The following is a 26,761-nucleotide window of genomic DNA, read 5'->3' on the forward strand; positions in this document are numbered from 1 at the left end:
TGAGGTTTCAAAACTACATTTCCCGACACCGTCTAAAATCGGGTCGTTATAGTATGTCTAACCTTACATACTAAGTTAAGATGCTTCCTAAGGAATCTTTCCCCCCTTTTTTTACACGTATTAAGTTAAGACACTTCCTAGGCTTCATTCATCATGGCCTTTAGCAAATCCCTTAGTTGCCCCGTTAGCCCGTGTCCCCAGACACGCCAAATTTATTCTGTCTTTTGACTTGCTGTGCAAGTCACAACGTGACATCTCTTTTATCTCTTGGCAGGTCTCTCAGTTTACTGATATGCGGACTTTACATGTTGCCATAGCCAAGGTAAGGTCTTACACATGTAAATTAATGTTTAATGTCTTGACGAGCTACCCCGTGTTTATTATCCTGACAAACTACCCCGTGTTTACTATCCCGGTAGACTACCTTGTGATTACAGTCCGGCAGACTACCCATGTTGCCATAGCCGAACTAAGGTCTTACACATGTAACCCTATGTTTAATGCCTTAGCGGACCCTATTGGCTACCATAGTTAAGCTGGTCTTACATAAATAAACCTATTTTAAGTTGTAGCCCTATAGGACCTTACCCTCGTCGCAGTGTCGCTGCATAGAGCCTGCAGACTACCGTAGCAGTGTTGCTTTAAGGAACCTAATTACCATTGTCACGGTATCGCCCTGAAGGACCAATCGATAATCGTCATCACGGTTCCATTCTAGCGATCCATTAGCTAACCATTTCGCGAAGTCATCTAACTCCTTTGAATTCCCTTTTCAATCCACCCATTCCTCTATTTCGCCCCTTATTCTTAACTTCATCTACCCCATCAAGGTAAAATCCATCCGTACTCTGCATACAATATTAACAATTATTTTCATGCATTTCATTCGCTAAATATTTTCATAAACAGTACATCATTCATCTATGTGTTAAACTCAACCAATAACATTCAGTAATTAGACTTGCAAGAGTACACACTCACAATATTATTCATACACCAAATACTCATTTTCCTTAACCATACACAACCATAGTTCTAGTCATGTCTCAGAATATATGTGAAATGGTTTAGACATGCAATATAACATTATCAATCACCCAAAAGTGGAGTACAGAAACTCACATTGCTTCATCTATCATCGTCAGCTTAGCTTGTCCTAACGCCAGAGCCTCTTTTGTCCAACAGCTAAGTATGACAACCATTTATTAGTTAAATCGAATACATTCAGACCTTAAGACCCATACCTTACCCTCATTCTTTCCCAAATTCTCGAGCATAGAAAGGTTAAAAAGCTTACTAGTCCCTCGATTTCTCCACATCCAGACTTCACCTTCTACAACAACAGCTCCGTGTAGAGCTCTCCTAAGTCCTCCCATTCTTCGAAGCAATAGAAGAAGACAAAGCAATACAAATAAACTTATAGATTGAGTTAAAAAGAATTTTCTTATTCTCCAGAATGTCCACTTTCACCTATATATATTATACACGATTTCTTAAAACTTTTTAGCCAATTGTCAGAGATCATTATGTCTCCCACTATGGAACTAGTCGATTCCATCATAACCAAACTAGAATTGAAATCTAATTATTTGCTTGGTCGACACAAAACTTTCAAAAATTTCCCAATATAGTTCTCCAACTCTCTACTTTGCTCAATTAACTGCCCAAAATTTCTTTAAATCCAAGTCTTAAGGAAATCCGGGTGTGACATATACGACTTCTGCAGTATGTAACATTATTTACAATAGTGGGATTCATAGCCCTAGACATGGGTAAATGATATCCTCCTATTGGCATTATATGATAGATGAAAAATAAATGTGGCCACGGGTCATTTGTTTTTGTGATAAATGATTTAATTACTATTTGATAGTAATTGACTTTTCATAAAGGAAGATGTAATGGTTACCATGAGATAAAATAGGATCATATTGAGAGAGCGGATTTATCCCAAAGAGATTAAGGATAACCTATGAGGGTAGCACACTTATGATAAGGTAATTGGACGAGCACTGATCGAGTATCTTTCGTAATGATATGTAATTAGGGATAGCTCAATCATGATCCTATAGTGGAATAACTTCATGACTAAATGAATTTATAATTAATTGGTGAAAAGCTAGAACTAGACTTGATCATGGACCGGGACGGGCCAATGCAAAATTTTAGGCCCATTTTTTTAGGGCTGGGCCTGGCCTAACCCGAAAATGGGCCTAAAATTTTGCCCAAGCCCGACTCGGATAAAAAATGCTAAACTTGAGCCCAGCTCGATCCTTTGTATTAATTTTTTTTATGTTTTGTATTTTTTATATAAAAAAATTTAAAAAATATAATACATCAAATACACTAAAAATATTAAAATAAATGTTTTCCAACAAATTGAAAATACATTAAAAAAGTCTTCATACTTGAATAACACTAAAATAGTTGCAACTTAGCAAGAAAAATGACTCTAAAATAGTAGCAACAATAACATTAAAATAAGAGTTATACAATATTCAAACAATAACAAAAAAATAGTAGTAATATAATAGTAAAATGGAAACAAAACAACATCAAAATGGCATCAAACAACAACAAAATAACATCAAACAACAACAAAAACTAGCAAAATAGTAGTAAATAGAAGTGAAAAAAAAAAGGCAAATTCAGGTTGAGATCAGGCTAAAAAATTCTTACCCGAGGCTTGAACCGTTTAGAAAATGGATATTATTTTTTATTCGAGCCAATTTTTCAGGCCTATATTTTTTCCTAAACCCTTCCACTTTTCAGGCGAGTCTTCGAGTCTGGGTGGGTGGCCCAACCCATGATCAGATCTAGCTAGAACTTAATTATAAATCATTTGAACCCTAATTACATATATTCAATTTGTCCTTTCGCTAGCTCATTGAAATTAGAAATGAATTGCACGTTGAATCAAATGAACAAAATTTGATAGAAATGATAAAGTTAGAAAAATGAGTTTACATTCGAAAATGAATAATGTTTCTCACTAAGTATGGAAATGACCTGAGAATTAATATGAATTTTTTGAATTATTATTTAATTAATTGAAGTTCGAAAATGGAATTAAATTAATTGGTCATTCGAATCCGTTGAATGTAGAAATTAAATATATTTTCTCATAGATTCTTTCATGGTAAAATTGCCATGATTTTAACAAAACTAGAATTAAGTTGAGAAAATTATTTAATTAAAAATTAATTAATTAAAATTAATTTGATAAATAATATCTATTTTGGGAAACAGAAAAACATGTATTGGGTTGGATTAAATTATAAAGTGTTGTGTTAAAAGTTCAGGAATCACATATAACTGAACCAAATAGTGGAGAGGCTCAAATCCCCATCATAATACATATGAGGGATGACACACCCTATTAGCCCCTCTCTTTCTTAATTCAATTAGGGGATTGTGTTTCTATTAAATATGTATGAAATGCATTCTACTAATTCAACTAGGGTTTCACTTCCTCTCCCTATACATAGGTGATACTGATAGGACTAAAAATACAAATTTTTGAAATACTGTTATTTTGCCCAAAAATAGTCAGAATCTATTTCTAAGTATAAATTCTACTTTTCGTGAATAGTGAGTTTACCGATTTTTATAAGAGAGAGATATGCTTTCTTATCGAAAGTAAGTAAATAATTTCTAGTTTTGTGTTTGGTTTGAAATTGTTCAAGCCTACATTTGAAGTAGTTCGTGGTATGAGAATAGCAAAGAAGGTCGTTCAGTTGAAAGCCAGGAACGTCAAGAATCCGTCTCACATAAAACACAAGTACTTTTCAGAAAATATTTATTATTATAAATATTACAAACCAACTCGATTTTTAAAATTTTTTATTTTTTCGCTATGCAAGAAAACCTCTTCCTCCCCATTGGTAGGGACGAGAGCTGTATTCTTGCCGACCGGCCTGAAGGTTTCGTTTAGAGTGGACTTAGGGTTCTTTGGGTTTGGATTCTTGACCTTGTTTTTGTACTCATTGTTGTATTTTGGGGCTTTGGGCCCAATCCTTTATTTTTGGCCTTTTATGGTTGTCTTGCCCCTTTTTTTAGTTGTAATTTCTTTTGAGTTGTCTATTATGTTCGGGAGAGACTGTATCCTTTGCTTGTACAATAATAAATCATTTTTAAACCTAAAATAGTAAAAACAAACACGAATTTCAATTCCTAACAATATTAAAATGAAATCAATACAGCAGATAATATTGAACCAGGCCTTTGCCAATAGCTCATATGATATCCCAATCATATTTTATCAACCTTTAATTTAATAGGGACCCTCCTCGGCTGGTGAGTTTTATTAGATTTTCAAGAGGCACCACTGGCTTGCACTTTAAACGTTTGCCGAAATGACCCACAGAAAAAATTAGGACATTTTACCTATTTTTACGAAGATGTTTGGTAGGAGTTCTGTTTTAGCCAAAGGGTCTTCGTTGAGATACTTTTCTTCATCGTCGTCATCAGGTGTACTTAAAATTGGAGATGTTTTAAGGCAAACAAGAACATTCTCAAATGACGATGTTGGCCAGTATTCTAAACTGAGTCATGATGTAAATCCTTTGCACTTTGATTCTGAGTCTGCTCGAGCTGCTGGGTTTGAAGATCGGCTTGTCCATGGCTTGCTTGTTGCATCACTGTTTCCTTGGATTATTTCCTCCCACTTTGTAAGTTAGTGCTTGCTCTGATGGTATCTCCGAATTCTAATGGTTTTTTCCTGAATTCCTCAACCATTTCTTTAGGGGTATCTAATTGTCTGATACAATGCTGGTGATCATATTGTTAAACTGACTTACAACATCGCAGTATGTTGGTTTACCCAAGGAAATATCAAGCATTTATATCGCTAGAGAAGAATCTAGTTATTAGAACAATGAAGAGGAATCTATACTTGCCTGAGGAATTTCTTCGACATCCGTTGGTGGCATTGTATTATCCCTGCTAATAGTTTTTTTTTATTTTTTGATAAATCTTGTCCTCAAGGTGAAGTTGCAAGTGAATACTACCTAAATCTTACTAACAATACTTGAAAAATCTTCCATTTCAACTTGAAAATGCCTCAAGATTGTATCCTATCGAAGTCCATGTCTGTCTGAGTTTCCATGTCTTTGAGAAAGATTTTACATGCTTATCTTGCTCTTTCCTCTGGCAGTGGCTTTCACCTCTTTTTGTGACAACTCTGGCACAACTCCAGGGTTCCCTTTACACGACTTGCTCTGTCTACAATAATTGCAATTCTCAATTGTCTAAGTCCAAGCAACCCTAGCTGCCTGTCTTTTCCATTCTCATGAACCACATGTATCCCTCGATTGGCGGGCTTTTATATTTCAGCCCCTTGGATTCTCTAGCTTTGATTTTTCAGTCCCCTAACCAACTTTGATACCACTTTCTTCAAGATTGGCGAGTTATAAAAAATAATTTTATTGAATGTTTAGGAAGAGCAAAAAAAAACTATGCACTCATAAACATTCTCTTAATTCCTTTTCTTTATTCTCACTTACTTCCACACTTGACTCTTGCATACACTCACCTCATGTCAGTCATTCTTTCACTCAGGTCACACCCTACTAAGCACCACCTACTCATGTTTACTCAGACTTAAACTTTTAACTCATTCCTCATTGATTACTTCACTCCACGCATAGCACACTAAATTGAAAAGCTCTATTTATAGGTTCTTAGATCGATGTTGTTACCAACTTAGAACATTCTATTATGTGTGTTAAAATATAATCTAAAGAAAGCAGAGGGAAGAGAATTCTAGAGAATGGTTAGCAATTTAAATACTCCCCCATTGGTTACTCTCCTGATGTTGGTTTGGTAGTCCTGCCAAGCTGCCTTCTTGACTCGTCGAGTTTTGCATCATTAAGCCCATTTGGTTTACAAGTCACTTACTTGTTCTTCAGTCTTGATATATTTAGTTCAACTTAATGTTGAATCACTTTTTCTCGTTCAAAGTGAGTGCATGTTTGTGTGTTTGGTTCTGAATGAATTCTCGGTCTAGTGTATGCTGACTTGTTATGGGAATGGAGTTGCACTAGAGAATCAATCAGTTGGTGTGAGTTGTATCAACCTCGTGCTTTGTTATGTTGCCACAACTGCTGGTCCATATTTCGCTTTTGAAGTGACAACAATACTGTAGGTTGTCTTTGCTACATCAATAGATTATGTTGAACCCAAGACTGAGCATGTAACCAGGTATACCATATCCAGCATTGCAACTAACCTATTATAACTTGGCATGGAATACCCCTTTATGAAGTCCAAAACCAATAGTTATTTTACACATCTAGCTGCATCCATAAGATGTATTCTTGGTTTCTCTATGAATCTACTAGTTGTTTCGATGCAATGTCCGTGGTTGCCTCACTGTTAATGTGGTGGGGGAGTAAGTGAAGAATAACGAAAAGGAATTAACAGGGTGTTTATGAATGTTGTTGAAGGTGTGACTGCATAAATTTTTGGACTTACTAAATATTCAATAAAAGAGTTTTCTTTTCTTTTCTTTTTAAACTCACCAATCTTTAACGAAAATAACATTGATCATGATTTTTTGCTTAGAATGAAAAGACAGTAGGAAAAGGTACAATTGTTTTGGATGACCAAGTTAGATTGCTTGCAAAATATCTCTTGAAGCGGATACATGGATTCTAACTAGTAAGATTTATATGAATTATCTCTTATCTATTTAGCACTTTTAAGTGGAAATTTGGAATTAAGTTCATTGAAACATGTATTTGTCCTTTTAGTTTATCTTCTCTTTTCGGACAGCATTTTCCTTATTTCAGTAAAGTGTTATTATGCGACTGAAATTTAACACTTTGAATACCTGAATTTTTTTAGCCTGGAGCTATATATGTTTCCCAAAGCTTGCACTTCAGGTCTCCTGTTTACGTTGGAGATGAAATTGTGGGTGAGGTAAAAGCTATCAGCATTAAACAAAGCAAGAAGAGATACATGTAAGTTAGATGCCCTCAATTAATTTGAAAATTTGCACAACTAAACAACAGATTGTAGTGTTTGACTTAATGGTTTCGGTGTTATTACACGGTTCAGAGCAAAACTATCAACAAAGTGCTTAAAGAATGGCGAGCTTCTTGTTCTTGATGGTGAGGCCATGGCAATTCTACCAACTCTAGCTCTGGAACATGATAGTAGAAGAAGCTGATATAAAGTTGAACTTGTAAGTCATGAATTTATTACACAGCTTGATAACTGTTGGGATTGCAGAAAGTTGACTGACATTTTTTCAATTTTCAATTATTATTATTTAGTTTACATATCAACTCTAAAACCCAAGTGCTTCAGTCAAAACACATTTCATCCTTAATTGCAATAATGCTTTTGGTTTGGTTAAGTTTGGTATTACAAGTTGTCCGTGAGCCTTTTGATAGGATGTTATAAAGCATTCCTTACAGGTGTATTTGAACAGCAAATGGCAAAAGATATCAGATTGAATCTTAACTTCTAGGCTTTATTGATGATTTGACCCTTAATTAGTTAATTATATCACTTCTTTTTGTCTTTGATACTTGAAAACCCGACACATGAAAGCTTATTAGAATGCATCATGTGGCATTCTTATTCGTGTCAACGATAGTGTGGCATTTACACGGATTTTTTTTTTAAATATGTATATATTCTAAAAAATTCTAAACTTTCAAAAAAAAAAAAAGTTAAAATTAAAAAATATATATAATTTCTAAAAACTTTTGAAAATTAATAAAATAAATTAAAATTAATAAAATACAAACTTTTAGAAAATTATAAAAGAAAGTAAAAATACAAAAATATATATAAATTCTAAAAGAAATTTAAAATTCAAAATTTCAAAAACTCAAAAAGAATTGAAATATATAATTTCTAAAAGAATTCTAAAATACAAAAAAATTCAAATTAAAAATTCACCATTGTTGATCAGTCAATACCGATCAATGGTCCATCAATGATCTATCAACGATAGTCAAGTCAACAGTGGTCAAAGTCAGTCAATTTTTTTGAATTTTGTAATTTTCTAAAAGTTTAACTAAATTCCTTTTCTAAAACTTTTTAACTCTTTTTCTTTTTAATTTTGAATATTTTAGAAAATATTTTTTTTGAATTTTTGTAATTATTGAAAATATTTAATTGTTTATAATTTTATATATATTCTTCACAAATTTATATATTTTATTAATTTCCATTTTTGAATCTTTATAATTTTAAATATGTTCATCTAATTTTTGGTGTTTATTTGTTTCTGCATATATATGTTTTAAACTTTTAGACTGTTGCATATCTTTTTTAAATTTAATTTATGTGAATGCCACTAACATGGATAAATGCATTATAATAATTTTCACATGTCACTGTATTTTTAAAACATACGTCGTTAACTCAATGTTCAAAGTACCTTGATATAATTTAAAGGCCAAACCATTAATCAAATCCCATCCCCTATGTTATCACATAATTTAGCCAAATTTCTATGTTTTGTTTCCCCAGCCAAACCTAACTTCGCTGAAAACATTGACTAGAAAACGTGGAAAGTCTCTTAAGGACATGGGGTATCAGAGTTCACAGTTAAATCTAGTTTGTTTAGCAGTGGAGTGGTCATGGCTTATTGCAGACATTAGATACAGCTAAGGCAACAATTAGCCTTAGGTGGTCAGCCCATAACACAATTCACAATAATAAGCTGTAAAAAAACTATTGTCTCAAGATTAAATTGAAAGCAGCTAACAACAAATTAGAACAAGTCATCACCTTTTCCTTGATTATGTTTATTTCCATTGTAGCCAGCCAACAACTTCAAAATGTTTCTCAAATCTCCATTCCATTGCCACATAAATATATGAGAAAATTTTATTCAACTTTTCTAATCACAAGTGATAGAATAAACCTATGCTATATATACAACCAACCTTACATTACATGTCAAAACTCAAACCTAATTGTAGAAAACTTTGATATCTCAGTCTGTCCTAAAATCATCCTGAGTTGAAGCATCTTCCTGCACTTGTATATCATCCAATGGTGTTTGTTCCACTTCTATGGTATTGTTGACAGGAAGAGGGCCTTGTGGGGTTCCAAAAAGTGTGGTAAATATCTGTCTATGGCATTCATCACAGAAATATAAATATGTAAAATGACCCTCATATGGGAGTTTATGAACCGCAGCACTTGGCAGAACCCTATGAACGAAATCAGTCATTGAAGGTGGGACTACTTTATCATCCATCCCCTGTATAACACCAAAAAATTTAGCAAATAAAATTAAAAAGAAAGAAGGTTCAACTAAAATTTCCTTGGGAATAGAAATCCATGTCTTGTTCTGCTCTCAAATTGCAAAATAAAACCATAGTTTATAGGTTGCAAGCAAACTAGGACTCGTACAATTTTAGATTAAAAGTTCATATCTTGGGAATCAAAACCAAATGTTGTTTCATTGATGATCTTATATACCAAGGCTTTGTTACTAGGACTCGGGTTTTGACATGGGTATATTCAAGCTTTTCTAAGTTTTTCCATATATCATGTGGGTCTATGGAGGTTATACCTATGGGCTGGACATAGAAGTTGAAAAGGGGTTCTTCAAGAAAAATGAAGCGTCGCAGTAACTCAGTGCCATGGTACTTTCTTCCGAAAAGAAAGTTTGATGTACTAAGCATCTATCAAGTGCTCTATGGGTTAGACATTTCATGTTTAAGCAATACCAGAAAGCTAGCCTTTTTTTATTTTTATTATTAGTACAAGGAGGCTTCTTTGTTACCAAATTGAGCAAATAGGTTTTGGAAAAAATGTAGTTCCAAGAAATTATATTAACGTGACTTCAAGAATCCAAAATGTAAAAAGCAAGTTAAATATGATAATCGTTGGCAACAAATTAACCACAAAAACAAAAGTAAAATGGAAGCCTCTAAAGCAAAGAACTTCTCAGCTATCACATATTACACTAGAAAACAATAGATCAGTAAATACGTAATGCTTCAATGAACAGGAAAAAGTGTAGCAGAACAGTTTAATGCAGCGGCAATGTATGAATAAGGATGGAATCTATGTTACTCAGGTGAGTTTGAGTACCAGATACAGGTCCATTCCAACATAGGTATGTTCTTTTTCTTTAACAAGTTTTTCCATGTAATTGGAGGGTCTTTGAAGGATCATATGTCTAGATATGTGTTGGACACAAGTGAAAGATACGAGTAGTTCAAGAAAATGGAAGAGTCACAGCAACATAGGATGAAATTATACCTGCCATATGTGTATTGGACCAAGAAAACCAGTATATTCTTCCTCAGAGCCACTAAGAAAAAACTTGATCAAATTTAGGATTCCTTTTCCTGTCTGTTTCTTCTGTAATTTGAGGTCTGCAAGGCTGAATCCCCAATTAGAAACTTGCAATACAGCTTCCTCCACAAAAGCTTTTGCATTTCCTTGTCGGATTGATTCTTCGACATCCCTTTGCCAGAATTCTTCATAGATAGGGTCTTCTATCAAAGCTCTATCCTGTAAAGACAATATATGAATTTAGATTCGATGCTTGACAAGTGAAATGCTGCAAAAATCTAGTAACTCGCTTAGAATATTATGCATTTCCACATTTAAGACCGTAGAGTGCCCTTGGAAACAAAAAATTGCATATCATGCACTGTACTTAACTGGATTCCGGAACCTTAGAGAGCTCATAGTGTAGAAAATCACTCACCCTTCTTCCCAGTGTCAATGCTAGCCATTGATCAATCTGACCATGCTTTCCAGAGAGGAAGCTTTGCCGGTAGAAGTAAGATAGAAATTTAGGAAATCTTCGAGCCAAAAAATACATAAATTTCCTTTTCCGAGTCCACTTTTCCCAGATTCCATATCTTTCTCCCCTATTCATCAGTGAATCATAAGGATTGACCATTGGAGCAAACATAGCTGCACCTGCAAATTAGCCATGGTGAACCAAAGATGATCACTTCCCCAAGAGTGCATAGTCAGTTGTAAAAACTTAAGTTACTGAAGTTAAATGAAATTAGTACCCGCAAGTCTATCGGGAATATATCTGAGAGCAGCCCAGGCATGCACACTACCAGTTGAGTATCCTACAACCCAAAACTTGTCACTAACACCAAGCGCATTTGCTAAGAACAACATATCCGATGCTGATGACTCGAGGTTCCTATAGGGGTAAGGATCACTCTCACCAAAACCCGGAAGATCATATGTCAACAACCGCACTCCAAATTCTTCTAATAGCGAAGCCTTAAGTCCAGGAATCCCTAGCATTTTGGGGGGGGGGGGGGCAAAAGGACACAAACTGAGAAAATTAAGTATGAATTGTATGAACACATATAGGTCAATAAAACCAAGTTGCTATATACTCTATCATTTCTATACCAAACCTGAAAGTCGGGAAGAAAGAAATGAATGTGGAATGATGATCGAAAATCTAGCTCTATCGGCTGGAACGCCTTGCTCTCTATATGCCATATATCTACCGTCCGGTAGAATTATTCGATCCGCACTAGGAGGATGTATGTACACGTTCTTTGCCACCGGGATTGCAGTATCATACTCTATACTTAAACTCAAGACTGCAGCAATGCTCCTTTTTATCAGTAATTGATCAACAGAAAAATAAAAACCAAAGGTACCTATGTTTGTGAGGGCAATAATAAGGTTTTGAATCTGAATGAGAATCTTAAAACTTGAGAAATAATCCTAGTAACCATGTTCCATTTTATTTCTTAAGAATACCTGCAAGAGCAAGAAGGAAGACGGAGAGTATTACAGACCAAGCATGCAAAGGATCTTTGTCTTCTGGAACCAAGTACTCATTAAACAATCTCAATCTCCTTAAAACATTGTCTTTAGGAACCTTGATTTTTCGACCAATGTAAGAATCGTTACCGAAATTCCTCACTAAAAACGAATCCTCTGTAACCAAACTCTGCCGCACTACATCCCGACAACCTCTCCCGAATTCCACGCTCATCTCCAGCAATCCCTTCATGAATTCACGCACCACATCGTTAAAACTCGCCGCTTTATCCGGTGCTACGCCGGCGGCGGCGGATGCTGTTCTAAACCCCTCGCCGCCCATCATTTTTTTCAACGAAAACAGAGGATGAAAAAGCTGAAGTCCAATTTTAACAAGAAACACTGAAAAAAGCTTGAACGTAAAGCACAAGTTAAAGGGAATCGATTAAGAAGGGGATCTGTCTTTTAGTATAAGGGAAACGAAAAGTAAAAGGAAAAAAGGTTTGGTGTGGAAAAAAAGGTGACCCCTTTTTATTAAATGGTGATGAAAGGTGGGAAACTTACAGAGTGGACAAAAGGGGTATTTGTCAGTCAGTGTGTTTTTATCTATGAGGGACGGTGGGCTGTTTGGTCGTGTGATTTCCTTGCATTTTTTACTGGTAATAAATAACAGCCGTCAATTTTATTTCAACTTTCTAGTGAAAGAAGATCAATATGGAGTTGTCTTTGGTGGGGTTTCTAAACAATGGGTCCTTAATTCCCTATGTAAACCCTAATTATTAATGCCCAATCACGTTTGCAGAATAGATACAAATGTTTTTTTTCTTCCAAACATTAAGAAAATCTCAAAACCACCACCACGTCCAACGAATAGAATAAGCCACAAGTGGCCAACAAAAAACAAAATAGACTAAACCCCACAAAGCGTCAACTTTGTTCTAAACACCAAAAAACCAACACGAGTTCTAATCCCTTAGTCTTCATCTTCACCTCGATAGACATTGCAATCCACTTGGAATCCTCCAACCACGAAAGCCTTTAGGCGGAAACATACACCTTAGAATTGCTCTGCGAACTTGGAGCATTAGGGGGTGGCAGAGATTACCCGGTACAGAAGCCAAATACCCTCTTTTGGGGAGCCCATCAAGTCAAACCATGGCAAAGCAAGGATGCAACCAAGATCCGTACCTAAAACAAAACATAAGCACATAGAAACAAAATAAAAGCAAACAATAACAGTAGATAGGAGCAAATGGAAGAAAGCGGGGAAGGGAGAGCTCATGGTGGCCGGAGCTACGCCGACCATGAGCTTGTGGGCGGAGGAAGATGGAAACAGGTGGAAGAAGAAGCAAGGTCGAAAGGGAAGAAACGACCAGGGAAGCAGAGGGGAAGGAAGAAGAGAATGAAAAAAGTCTGAACTGTAGAATAAAAGGAAAATGAAAGATGTTATTGATTAATGCAATTAGTGCTAACAAAGAAAGTCGTATAAAATGGATCATAATTAGACTTAATTGAAAATTTTGAGTACTTCAAAGACCTTATAATAATGTAGTTCAAAAAATTATAAGGCTAAGCTATTCATGTATATGTAGACAATAGAAAACTTGAAAACTATAGTCATTCCATGTTATGATCTGAGATGTTGATGTGAGTTTTTTATTATATTTATATATTTATTAATTTAATTTTAAATTTAAAAAACAAAAATTAACAAATTGATTCTAAAAATTATTATAGATAGCTATAAAAAACCAACTTAACCCCTCTACATTCTTTTTTTCTTTCTTCTCTTTCAAAAGAACAACCCAACCCAACATCAGCACTCAACTCTTCTTCTCCACCATTCCGTCACCCCTCCGCCGCCCATTCCTCCTTATCCTTCTTTTTCTCTCGTCTTTTGCCGCATCTATAGTTGTGTTATGTCTCTCACAAAAGCATTGCTTTGATTTGTAGGTGGAGATTATGGACAACCGTAGAAGTTGTAGTGCTAAAAGCGGTGGGATTGGATTTAAGACGTTCACAACAGAGGAAGATGTGTTGGATACCTTCAAGTTCGCATTTTTCTTACTCGCCAAGCTCTTTATTTGCTTTTGCTCAATCTTTTCCCGCCGGTTCCCTGAGCTAAGCTTTTGCCGCTTCTTTTCAAGATCCACCTAGGATTTACTTATCTTATTCTATTGACCCTCTGTAATTAGTTACATATATATTTTTTAACAATCTGATTATAACTTCTTGATGATATTCGTTCTTTTTAATACAATATTTAAAAGAATTCAAAGCTCTTTTTTGACTGATAAATAGGAGATTCAAACCCACATCCTTACGTATTAACAACTACAATATTATATTAATCGAGTTAAGACTTAATCCGCGTAATTATACATTTTTAAAATAGAGAAAAATGAAATGATAACATAGTAAAGACGGTGGTTGAGTTTTTTTTTGTGTGTGTGTGATTTTAATTTTTAATTCTCTAAATAAATCTTATTTAATTAAAATATTACCTGGGCTCCATTACATTCAAATGTGTGTTCACTTATAACTAATGCAAAATTCAACTTTTATTAGGCTTATATAAAAATAAGTGCCCAAATTATGCAATTTCTTATTTAGGTGATGTATTTTTTTTTGTCAAATTAGGTATCTAAAGTTTTATTATGCCACCAGTTTAGGTACCAATAGTTAACTCCCGTTAAGAAAATTTTAAACCAATCAAATTAAAACATGAGACATTTTAATTAAATAAAAATATTTATAATTAAGATTCAATAAAAATAAATAAAAATAAAAATATAATCTCTCAATCTCTCCCTTCCACCTTCATTTTATCATTTTCATTTTCTCTACAAAGAAATTTTTAAAATGGTTTAAAATAAACTCTACTCCAAATTTCTCCAATTAAAACAAACTTCCATTTTCAGTACTAAAACAAACATTCATCTTCTTTGCCATTGAAACAAACCCCATTTTCAATATTAAAAAATCAAAACAGGAAAGAAAGAGAAGCCCATTTTCTCTATTTTGAGGACATGACAAATTGTAAGATGATGAAGACACAGAACATGAAGAAGGAAGGGGCGGGAGAGGTAAAGAGAGAGATGGAATTTTTGTTACTTAATGTTAATTTTAATTTTAAAGTACCTAAATAGAAAAATTTGTATCTATTTTTTATATAAGCTTTTTACTTATTATAATATTGATATTAATACACTATATATTTTTGCGTATCATAATAATTATTTAATACACTACATATTCTCTTCCAAGTCCGACCCAAAATTCATGGAAGAATGTGAAGTTCCATCTCTTTATTAGATTCACATTGACTAGTCAATTTAATAGAATTTTACTAGATTTAAATTTTAACTTTTAACATACAAACTTGTTCATTTTATTTGTAATGTTCACTCATTTTCAGTTAGAAGTAATAGAAATTCCAAATCAAATACGATTTTGAAATAAATATCCACATATTTAAAAGCTATGAATTGTTTGTTAATTGCATGTTAAAAAACTAATATTTATGTGTGTATATATATATGTTACAGAGAAATATATTTTAAAATTTTGATATATTTTTGTGAATTTTTTAAATTTTTCAAAATTTATATAAAATTTAAGAACTTTTATATTTTAGTCTTCTATTTTATTTTGAATTCTTTATGTAAATAATTTATATATCATAAAAGAATTTCAGGGTTTTATTTTTTTAAAATTTATATATGTATTCTATATATATATTGATAAAATTGAAAGCAATTTATAGAATACTATATATTTTAAAATTGAAATTTGTTTATGAGTGCCAATGTCATGTTAAAGGAATATCAGATATCATATTTTTATGGACTAAATGTGTCCCTATTTTTAACACCATTAAAAATTCTAAACTAAAACATCACAAATTGAGTATCGTTTAAATGAGTAAATAGATTTATGATTAACATGAAAGATCCTCTAATTTTCACCAAGAAATGGTGCTATTATAAATTTCCTTTTAAATATAATCAAATAAAGATTGAAGTAGTTATTCCTGTTTGACAGCAAAAGGAACATTTATATTTTCCAAGTGTTGTTTGTTTGAAGGCAAAAGAAGCCATGCGAGGATGCTATCCACCGACTTTACCCTACATAATAAATAATTGAAAAGAAAAAGCAGATAGAGCGGAAATCAAGGTTGATCCCCCAGCACATGGTTTGAGGAATATGACTCATCTCCTCCTTACACCTAATTTCATCTGACATTCCCTTCTTAGTCGAAATTATAAAAAAGTATTTCTTTAGTGGATTAAAATTGAGCTCAATATTTTTATTATTTGAAGACCACACCTTAAAATTTTCTCTAAATAAGAGAATCAATCCCTCTTATCATAGTTCTTAAGATTTGCCCTAAATACGTACTAAACTCGAACGGTACAATATTTTCATGAATCTCAGATAACATTGTTATTTAACAATACAATATTATCTTATAATTTAGATTTAATTAATACAATTTTTAAAAAAATATTCATCAATTATATGAATAATGAATCCAACTCATCCGGGTAAAGGTTAGAAATAAAGAAACAATCAGGATCAAGAATGCAACTACACCCATGGATAAAATTGTTGCATAAATTTATGAGAAGACCATTTATATACATATACGTATATGTTCATTTATTTATAAAATTTTAACATTATATATTGTTCTTTATGTGTACATATGCTGTGAAATTAGATGAAACTTCGGATTAAAAAAAAAAAAACCAGGTAGAAATGTTAAATTTCAAATCTTCAACTTATGTGATGCAACCACTACTAGGATTAGATTTATTATAGGACGGTTTCTTTTAAAGGAAACCTGATGCATTTCACTATTCTTCCAAATGGATCAGAAGCCTGGCTAAAAACATTGTATATGCAAAAACACTTCTATAAACATATAAAGATGGTCACCAAGTTTTGGAATTGGCCAGAGAGATGGGATGAGAAGAGTATGGTGAAAATTGGGTTAAGAGTCCTCAGAAGACAAACCAACCATCATCGTAGTCAGAGTCTTCATCCATCTCTTCTTCATCTGTGTCTCTGTTTTCAGTCCAAATCAAATCCTCCTCCCAAAGCGGGCAAGAACAAGTTGCCTTTTTGTTCTTCCACTCAGCCCCACAATTATAGCAAAACTCATATCCGCATCTGCAAAAACAACCAACCATGAGATGCAGCTTTTGTTGGCATAACAATATATATAGCGAATATGGTTTACTGGTAGCTGTCAGCTTAAACACTATCTGACATATGACATCTACAAAGCACAGACATGGGAAACACCCTCGTATATGACACATACATGCCATTGACATAGAAATATGTATGGGATACATCAAGACATGGCAGGGGAAATAATAGTCCCAACACGGTCAAGGCACAAGTATTCAAGGGAATGGTGCCAAATGTTGATAACTCATATGAAAATCATGATATGATCTTCCAATTCAAGCAGCATCCCTGCGAGCACCTTCTCAAAACCACCACTCCCTGTCTCCTTCCCTTCCCTTCATCTTGGTTTTTGAACAAACTTAACTTGTGGGACAAAATATTTTAAAAGCAACAACAAAAAAGAAAACTAAAAACCATAACTAAAATGAAATACCTGCAAGTCATGTGGTAGCAACCCTCAGAAAGTTCTATAATGTGGTTGCACTTCACACACTGGCGCCACAAATTCATGCTTGCAAGTGACTTCAGCTTAAGATCTTCTACTGGTGGAAGGGGATTCTTTCTTTTGTAATCTTGACATGTCATGTCACTGTGCCAAGGAACCTTGCAGTTGATACAGAAAACGGCATGACACTTCAGGCATTTCCTGGCACCAGATCTTTCAGCTCTGACAAGTGCATCCTTAGAATATTCTAAAGCCTCACTTCTTGACATTAAGGTTGAGCACCTAGGATATGGGCAATAAACTCTCTCAGTGACAGGAATTGATGCCTCCTTCGTTCTTTGTTTCAATGTCTCAATCATTTTAGGGGTCAAAAATTTTCTACAGCTGTCAACAGTAAGCTCAGACTTGCAACCCTCATGAGGACATTTGGGCACCGTCCCATGTAGCAACTTCACCTCCACATGCTGTTTCATACAAGAAAAGCAGTATCGATGCATGCATCCATCAACTGAAAACATGCTCCCAGAATCAGTATCTTCTAAGCAGATAACACAAGTCTCTTTCACACTCTTGCTTTCATTTTGCTCTACAGGCTGAGTGACCTGAGATACTATTGCTTCCCTTGCAAGCTTAAAGGCATATTTAATATCATTACGTGCCATGAGTATGGGGCGGCAATCAGTAAACTTTCTTTGAAGAAGTAATACTTGATTCACTAACATTGAAATCTTCCTCTGCTTTGGTGGCCATCTCCTAGTAATCTGTATTGCCAAAAACATCACAAACAACATTCCCTTTGGCTCTTTATTTTGAAGATAAAGAGGCTTTCAATAGATAGTTTTATATAATTACAAAGCACAAATACAGTTAAACCCAAGTATGATCAATGATGTTCTTTCAATCTTGTGACATGTATATCCAGCATTACTTGATCAAAGGTAATATTTTAACAACCAGAAAACTTAAATGGCCCATGGTTAAGCACAGCATAACCTGATCTCAGTCAAAACAACAACCTGTCAATGAGATGCTGCTGATAGTGTGTATCACCTGTTGTAAACATGGCTAAAGAGCATTTTACCAACGCTTTGGCACCATACAACAGAGTAGTTATCAAATAGAAATGAATTGGGGTTTGTAGTGAGCATTTCAATGGAACCCTAATTATCTCCTTCATTTAGTTGCTTTCCTTCTGTATCACCATAACTCACTTTTATTTAATTTGCCACATTTTTCTCTAAATTTAAAATCCTAGTACTTATTTTCCAAACAAGATAACCCCACCAAACTCTCAGTGACCTTGAAAGGATATATAGTACTCATCGACAATAAAACATTACATTTTTTTGTAAAGGAAATAAAAACAGACTTAAATACAACTTTTTAAGACATAACTGATTCATGAGTTCAATTCATTCACTAGAGCCAAGTCGACTCCATTATTTACACTAGCATATCTACTTCCTCCTACTCTGATTCTTTATTACTTCTCCATTTTACTTTTTTTTCAAGTAGAAATGAACCAATGACTAAAATGCAATACTAACTCTTAATTTTTATTCCATATAAAAGATGAAAATTGCCAAATTCCATCCTTTCAAAACACTATGTACTATATACTTCGGTCAGACAATCAATTCTTCAAATTTTCTTGTGTGTTATGTTCGGAGACATGAATTCTAGAGAATGTATATGGATTTTATATGCTATAAAAACAATGAGAATGAAATGCATATATCATCTATAAATTAGTTAAGATTCATGATGATTATACATATTATGATAAGGGATAGGGGGTAGGATTGTCCAAGGACCGAACCGAGGACGGGTGGCAATTGACCTCGATAAGATGATTATACATTTGAATTGAAAACCATCTTTTAAGTTTAGTTCCCGTAGCAAAAGAGAAAGTACTAAGATTAATAAGAAAATGAACATAAATAAACAGAGAAATTCACATGAATTGTAACAAAATGGGAAAATAAAAGGATGTATAGGAACTTACGTATTGATAAATGGGATAATAATCACAGCAGAATTCAATCCTATCAAGCTCCAAAGACAAAGCAGCGTTAAGCCCTTCGATCAACGCCTTAAGCTCAGCCGCTTGTTTGCTCAACCCAACTCCAACTAAAGGCTTTGTAATTTCCAAAATCAAATTATCCCTAAAATCACAAATCGCAACTCCAATCCCCGCGTAGTTGGATGCCTTGTCTTTAACCTTTTCTTCACTAATCAATCCCTTGAAGTAAATACGAAAATCATATTCATTGTCAGAAACACCATCAACGGAGTCGATCTCGCTGTCAGTTTCATCCCAACAAAGTTCTTTAGAACACCCTTCACCGAAGGGACGTTCGAAGAAATCGCCCCAATCCTCCCAAAGTTCTTCGGGCATGTCGGCAACCTGGCGGGCGAATTTCTCGTCGTGGACCCGACGCTTGAGGTCGTCCTTGAGTTTCTGGGTTTCGAGGAGGCAGCGCTTGTGATCAAGTGATTCTTGTTGGAGTTTGGAGAGCATTTGAGACGTTAAGGAGAAGACGGTGTCGTTTTGGACGGGGGGCTGTGGCGGCGGCGGTGGGGGTTGGGAAGTGTGGGGAGAAAGGGAAGCGGAGAGGGCTTCTTGGAGTTGGAGCTGGAAGGCAAAGTCGAGGTCGGACTCGAGGGAATGGGCAGCCATGAGTTCGTGGTGCTGCTGGGAAAGTAAAAGGTTGAGTTCGTCGTCGTCGTCTGGGTTTGAGTCTCCTACTCCTCTTGCTGTCGTCGCCATTCCCAACAAACAGATTCCCCGTCGATTGACTTCTAGAGGTACCTTTACTCCTTAGTCCTTACGTAACTGGGAACTTATCACTTATCAGCCCATCTAGCCTTTGTAAGCCTCGAGAAATGTAGGATTTGTAATTATATTTTTAATTTTAATTTTAATTGTAATTTAAATGTATACGTTAAGTCTTAATTTTGATTTAATGATATATATTTAGAAAAATCAAAATTTTATGTATCACAAAATTAAAGTTTATATGTACAATTGTATATTAAATTAGTTTGGAAATTTATCCTTACATGTAGGTACTTATTTTATGCTTCAATGAAATCTTATTATTTGTTTTATATTCAAACCCTAACTCTTAGCCCTAAATTTTAAATATAAAACAATGATAAGAAAAAGAAAAGAAAAGAAGTAAGCCTTTGTGTTCAAATTAAAGGTTATGGCATAAGGTAGAAAGGATTTAACTAGGGATAAAAGAGGGTTTGTCCATAATATGATTCTTTACAAAAGTAGAATCAAGGAGCCATACATGACATGGGACAAAAGACGAGTAATAGACAATATAAGAACACAACGAAAATCCCTCCAGTTTGATTACAGACCCCCAGGGTTAGGAAGAGCTTATATCAAAGGACTAAAGTTGAAGCCTTTAAACAAGGTGTCAACCACCATAATCTTCCTCTACTGCATTGGTAATCACAATAGTTATATTCATTAATGTTGCAAGAAGATATAGCAACATCAGCACCATACACAACAGCAACATATATGCATAAAAACTAAAATGCAACATCAACCAAAACACAATAGCAAAAAATGAAAAAGACATATCGGAGTGATAGCAAGATAAACTCGTATTTTTAATGTATTTATTTTTAATTAATAACCGGATAAAATGCTATTAAATTTGAATTTTTCTTATCAAGAATAAAGTTGGTGTACTGAATTTAAACTCCTGCAAAAATGAGCTAAATTGGAACAAAAAGTAAAGAGGAGGGTTTGATTGAAAGATTGAAGATTCAAAGATTATTCAATTCAAAGATGATTGGATAAAGATTGAAGGGTTGAAGTTTTTTTTAAAAAGTGGATGGATAAAGATTGAAGCATTTTTGATATTGTTACAACTCCGTAACTAGTTTAAATTCAATTTTTAAATTTGAATTGAGTGATAATATTTAGAATTATTTACAAATAATATTTAGAAAAATCTAACTAAATTTTAGCACTAAATGTGTGTATAAATACCTAGTGGCTACAACTAATTGAACACACTTTTTCCTTTAGGATTTAATAAATTCTTTATTCATTTTTCTTTCTCCTTCCTACGTCACCTCTATTATGTTCTTTCAATATTTTTTTTATTTTACTTTCAACTTTAGGTTTAATTACCTTCCAAGGCCCTTTTCATTCTCACTTTCTATAATTTCATTTAAACAATTTATTATAATTCTTTTCATGATTAACTAAATCCTTTTTAGCCTTAGTCCAGTTATCACTTCGACAAAATAATCTTGAGATATGAATCCACACTATATACTTTGCAATTCAACATTCGCTATCTCTCCAGTATATAGGATAGTACAAATTCGTCCCTCAAAGTTGATTCGATTTCAATTCAAAAGGCGCGCGTTGGGTTGGAATCGTTTGGCGTATAGTTGGGAAGTTGAGTTGGTAGTGCTATATTCAAAATCCCGCGAACAAATTGGCGTGTTCAATTAGAAAAAGCTAGTTGGATATCGTCAAGGGAGATAGTGATCGGATTTAAACGACCCACATAGTTGATGCCGTTAATTCGAGTTGGGCTTTTCATATCACAAGGTTTTCGAAGTCTTAAATTACGAGTACGTGCCACGTGGTTGAAAATTTGACAAGGGTCGATTTGTAGGTGATACCAGATCGACTACGAAAGGAAGAGTTGGCAGTTTGAGGGATCCTCGATTGCTATAACCAGCTTATCGCTTGGAAGGGAAAATCTATTTCAAGGATCGATTCAAGATCGGAGTACACCGAGGCTAAGGCTAAGCTTAAAAATATTTTATTTACCAATTTATTTTATTTTCTTAAATTTATTTTTTTCATTTTTGAATTTGTTTTTATTTTATTTTATTACACTTCATTTTTCCTTATTTTATTATCTTAATCAATTTAAACCCTCATTTTTTTTCAGCGCTACTACACACAAGTCGCAGGCATGACTGTGACCGAGACAGCAAATCTGGTCACAAAAAAGGCGAAATTAGATAACCAATCCATTTAGATTCGACCCCACTGCTTTATATTTCAATTTACTGTTATATTTGTCGTAGAAATTTATATTTGGTGGTTTCGACGCCCATCAAATTTTGGCGTCGTTGTCGGGGATTGGTGAAAATTTCTAATTTTTGTTTGTTTTCTTTATGACCAAGTCGGAATCGAGGACTCTAGCATTTGAACTTGAAATAGGAAAGTTGGCTCGAATACTTCGAAGAGAAGCTATTCGGAGCGGTAAACAACCACAACCCGACTTTGAAGAAAGATCTTACATCGAAGATATTTACTCATCCGAAGATTTAGACGACATGGCAGATCAAACTATACGCCAACTTGTAGCTGCACTGGACGAACAACAATTGCTATGCATAACTTATCCAACAGGTGAAACATCTTTCTAGTTGAAGTCGAGATTAATATATTTATTTCCTACTTTCTGCGGTTTGAAAAATGAGAACCCGCATACTCATTTGAAAGAGTTCTACATGGTTTGTCTAAGTATGAAACCAAAATGAGTAACTAAGGATCAAATAAAACTACGAGTTTTTCCTTTTTCATTAGTCGACTCTGCTAGAGAATGACTATTTTATTTATCTTCAGAATCTGTTAATATTTGGATTGATATGTCTCGATTATTTTTTGACAGGTTTTTCCCAGCAGCTCAAGCAGCCGAATTAAGAAGGAGTATAGTCGGAATTCAACAAAAGGAAGTAGAATCACTTTATGATACAATAAGTTGTGCTCAAGTTGCCCATAACATGGCCTATTTGAACAACTACTCATACAGTATTTCTACGAAGGGTTACCCCCAATGGATATGAAGATGATTGATACTGTTAGTATAGGGGCTTTTGTGAACATGACTCCCCAAAGAGCTAGAGAATTAATTTCGACTATGGCTGTAAATTCTCAACAGTATCAACCACCTATGGAACCTACGGGAAGGGTTCATGAGCTAAGTACTCATTCCATAGTAAATAAGATTGATGAACTTACTAACGTGGTTAAAAATATGCTTGCAAGACAGACGAATCCAACTCGGTTGTACGAGATTTGTGCTAAGTCTGATCATCTTATTGATTCATGCCCGATTTTACTTGAAGACACAATTGCACAAGTAGATGCCGTTGGGAACTTCCCAGTGCCTCCTCAAAGGCGCTATGATCCATATTCGAATACGTACAATTCAGGGTGGAGAGACCACCCAAATCTAAGCTATGGATTGAACCCTCGATACAATTAACCATATCAACCAAGACCACATCCACATCAACAGTATCAACCTCCAAAGTCATTTCTTAAAACCATAGTAGAAAGGTTAGCTGTTAGTATCGAAAAGTTCTAAGAAAAGACTGAAGCGCATCTCCAAGAAATGGATCAGCAAATAAGTAAGTTAGCTCTTACGGTTAGTCGTTTGGAGAACCAAGGAAAATTACGATATCAAATTGAGCTGAACCCACGTCCAAATCCAAGTGATGTGACTGTAAATGATGGAAAACAGTCAAAACTAGTGCCAGGCATGAGTTGTGACCACAACGTTGAACAGAAAGTCAAACCAGCAGCTCCCACTGAGTCGGCACCTTATAAACCAATTGTTGTACCTCCCCTATACCCTTGAAGGCTCGCCCAAGTTAAAAAAGAACGAGAGGAAAAAGAAATCCTTAAGACATTCCGAAAGATAGAAATTAATATTCCTTTACTTGATGCAATTAAATAGATTCCACGCTATGCAAAATTTTTGAAAGAACTATGTACCGACAAAAAGAAGTTCCAAGGAAACAAATGGGTGAGTGAGGGAGAAAATGTTTTTCTAGTGCTACAAAGGAAAATCCTGTTTAAGTGTAAGGACCAAAGTATGTTTTTTATATCCTGCAAAATAGGTAATATAATGCCTTTATCTATTTTTAAATTGCTAAACACAGGTCCTTTGAAAGAATTAGGAGTGATTATTAAATTGGCAGATAGGTCATGCGTATATCCAGAAGTGGTGTTGGAAGATGTCCTCGTAAAGGTAAATAAACTAATTTTTCTTGTAAATTTTTACATCATCAATATTGAGGACGACCATTCAAGAAATGCTTCCGATATTCTACTTAGGAGACCGTTCCTAAGTACCACATGTACAAAGATTGATGTTTGATGTGGAACCCTTACTATGGAATTTGACAGTGATGTGGTAAAATTTAATGTTTATGAGGCGATGGGTTAACCCAGTACAATGTCGACTACTTCTAGAGTTGATATTATTGAACCACTAACGAAATTTCATTTTGAGTATCATGAAGAGGATGGGTTACAAACTGTACTTTGCAATAGTTTAGACCTCGATATGATGGATAAATTAAAGGAGTTAATGATGTTCAAAGAACCGATTCGTGAAACCGTTATTTTATAGGAGACTCCATAATTTCCTACAAGTCAAGGTAAATATTTTGAACTTTCTCCTTTTAAAACTAAACTCTTGCCTGCTATTTTGTAGGCTTCGGAACTGGAACTCAAATCGTTATCGGAACATTTAAGGATTCTGATAAAGGAAAAAGCAAACCCAAACGGAGAAGCTCAAAGACATCTTAATCCACCAATAATGGAGGAATTCCAACTGCACATAATGGAAGAGTTAATTCTTGAGAAACCAAATGAATAACACTCAGGTTGTCGAGCTAATGACATTAAACAAAAGCGTTTTATAGGAGGTAACCCACATTTCTTTTTATTTTATTTATTTAATTTAATTTTGAATTCTAGTTTAGTTTGAAAATTAAATAAAATATTGTTTTAATCTATTTGATCGTATTGTTTTCTAGGAGAAACCACCTTTAGTTATAGATGAACAACTTCATCGCATTGAAGCTTGCCTCGATATAATGGAAGCCAACATATCAAGCATCCATACTATTTTGCAAAGCAGTCATTTCCACCATCTTCTGACCCATTAAATATACACGGGGAGTATACTTTTCTCCACTCTTGTTATTCTTTTAGCATATTGGGGGCAATGTAGGCTAAGTAGGGGGTTCGTAGCATCATGTCATACTTTCTTTTTACATGTATTTTGCTAAGATTAATTTTTAATTCATTTCGGAAATAAACCTCTAATTCTTATGTTTAGTTTACTTAAATAAGTGGGTGAATTATGAATAACTATTGTTTGTTTGATCAATGAATATTTTGTAGAATTGAAAATGTTATACCTTAGTCGATATTTCATGAAAATTATTGGTTTTGTTGAACTTGCCTAATGAAAGTACTCGTTTAAATAAATAAATAAATAAATTTGCTAATAGCTCGGTTAAGAGTGAAGATTTAGAAATGTAACCAAGTTGAGTAACCGGGATAAGGTGCTTGGGTTGTCATCTCATTTCACATCAAAAGGTTTGGTGACGAGCCGAAGCTTGTAACACTCTACTAACTAACCTACCTTGAAATAAATCGATTAGGGACCTATGAAATTGAGTAACCAGGATGATGTGCTTGGGTTGTCATCTCATTTCGTGTAAAAAGGTTTGATTATGTCTTAAATTAGTTAAAAATAAATAAAGAGAACGTGTCGGGTTGAGTAACTTGGGTGAGATGCTTGGTTGTCATCTCACTTCGCGTCAAAAGACTTGACTACATTTGAAAAAAAATAAAAACAAAAAAATATATATAGATATAAATAAAAGTATATATTGGGTATGACCATTTCGCATGTTTGATTGAGCCTAAATTTAGTGAAATAGTTGAGTTTAACATGCTGTTTGAGATTTTATAAAATGCTTATTCATTGAGTTTAGCAATTGTTTATTTTTGATTCACCTAATTTTTTGATGTATACTTGACTAGGAAAGGGAGTTTTGATTTTGAAAGGGATTGACAAATTATTTTTAGTGGATATCATGCTTGAGGACAAGCATTGGCTAAGTAGGGAGAATTTGTTAGCAAGATAAATTTGTATTTTTAATGTATTTATTTTTGGCTAATTATCGGATAAAATGCTATTAAATTTAGATTTTTTTTATAGCGAATAAAGTTGGTGTGCTGAATTCAAACTCTTACGAAAAGGGCCTAAATTGGAACAAAAAGCAAAGAGATGGCTTGATTGAAAGATTGAAGATTCAAAGATGATTGGCTAAAGATTGAAGGGTTGAAGTTTTTTTTAAAAGTGACTGGATAAAGATTGAAGCATTTTTGATATTGTTAAAACTCTGTAACTAGTTTAAATTCGATTTTTAAATTTTGAATTATTTAGTGATAATAATTAGAATTATTTAGTGATAATATTTAGTGATAATATCTAGAATTATTTAGTAATAATATTTAGGAAAAATCTAGCTAAATTTTAGCACTAAAGGTGTGTATAAATACCTAGTGGCTACAACCAATTGAACACA

The 26,761-nt window shown here is 34.0% G+C and overlaps 3 protein-coding genes across 4 annotated transcripts; 1 reads left to right on the forward strand and 2 right to left on the reverse strand.

The window, feature by feature from the left end:
* The first annotated feature begins 4,115 nt into the window (after positions 1-4,115).
* On the forward strand, positions 4,116-14,008 carry LOC105793460 (uncharacterized). The gene is made up of 4 exons (XM_052633393.1): positions 4,116-4,670; positions 6,847-6,962; positions 7,060-7,186; positions 13,681-14,008. Exons 1-3 carry the CDS (start codon positions 4,401-4,403, stop codon positions 7,169-7,171), a joined length of 498 nt encoding a protein of 165 aa, XP_052489353.1. The 5' UTR covers positions 4,116-4,400; the 3' UTR covers positions 7,172-7,186; positions 13,681-14,008.
* On the reverse strand, positions 8,732-13,152 carry LOC105793454 (uncharacterized). 2 transcript variants are annotated; one of them, XM_052633392.1, is made up of 6 exons: positions 11,725-13,152; positions 11,370-11,621; positions 11,007-11,246; positions 10,691-10,908; positions 10,237-10,491; positions 8,732-9,226 (listed from the first exon to the last, which is right to left on the reverse strand). In XM_052633392.1, the coding sequence occupies exons 1-6, from the start codon at positions 12,071-12,073 to the stop codon at positions 8,957-8,959; spliced, it is 1,584 nt and encodes a 527-aa protein (XP_052489352.1). In that variant the 5' UTR covers positions 12,074-13,152; the 3' UTR covers positions 8,732-8,956. The 2 variants fall into 2 exon arrangements, with proteins under 2 accessions (XP_052489352.1, XP_012477817.1); XM_012622363.2 differs by having other exon boundaries at positions 11,370-11,561; positions 11,725-13,146.
* Positions 14,009-16,511: 2,503 nt separating the features above from the next.
* On the reverse strand, positions 16,512-20,238 carry LOC105793446 (E3 ubiquitin-protein ligase RSL1). Its single transcript, XM_012622357.2, has 3 exons — positions 19,377-20,238; positions 17,360-18,132; positions 16,512-16,902 (listed from the first exon to the last, which is right to left on the reverse strand). Exons 1-3 carry the CDS (start codon positions 20,139-20,141, stop codon positions 16,734-16,736), a joined length of 1,707 nt encoding a protein of 568 aa, XP_012477811.1. The 5' UTR covers positions 20,142-20,238; the 3' UTR covers positions 16,512-16,733.
* Positions 20,239-26,761: the final 6,523 nt, after the last annotated feature.

This window comes from Gossypium raimondii, chromosome 7 (assembly GCF_025698545.1).
Source record: "Gossypium raimondii isolate GPD5lz chromosome 7, ASM2569854v1, whole genome shotgun sequence".
NCBI classification, from domain to species: Eukaryota; Viridiplantae; Streptophyta; class Magnoliopsida; order Malvales; family Malvaceae; genus Gossypium; species Gossypium raimondii.

Bases quoted from the DNA above. Each gene is read 5' to 3' on its own strand.
- LOC105793460 (XM_052633393.1), top strand. From the start codon at position 4,401: ATGTTTGGTAGGAGTTCTGTTTTAGCCAAAGGGTCTTCGTTGAGATAC. The intron at 4,671-6,846 runs GTAAGTTAGTGC...GAATTTTTTTAG, and splicing joins GGATTATTTCCTCCCACTTT to CCTGGAGCTATATATGTTTC. The intron at 6,963-7,059 runs GTAAGTTAGATG...TACACGGTTCAG, and splicing joins CAAAGCAAGAAGAGATACAT to AGCAAAACTATCAACAAAGT.
- LOC105793454 (XM_052633392.1), bottom strand. From the start codon at position 12,073: ATGATGGGCGGCGAGGGGTTTAGAACAGCATCCGCCGCCGCCGGCGTA. The intron at 10,909-11,006 runs GTACTAATTTCA...GCTAATTTGCAG, and splicing joins TATTCCCGATAGACTTGCGG to GTGCAGCTATGTTTGCTCCA. The intron at 10,492-10,690 runs GTGAGTGATTTT...TTGTCTTTACAG, and splicing joins CATTGACACTGGGAAGAAGG to GATAGAGCTTTGATAGAAGA.
- LOC105793446 (XM_012622357.2), bottom strand. From the start codon at position 20,141: ATGGCGACGACAGCAAGAGGAGTAGGAGACTCAAACCCAGACGACGAC. The intron at 18,133-19,376 runs GTAAGTTCCTAT...TTGGCAATACAG, and splicing joins ATTATCCCATTTATCAATAC to ATTACTAGGAGATGGCCACC. The intron at 16,903-17,359 runs GTATTTCATTTT...TTGTTTTTGCAG, and splicing joins TGCTACCACATGACTTGCAG to ATGCGGATATGAGTTTTGCT.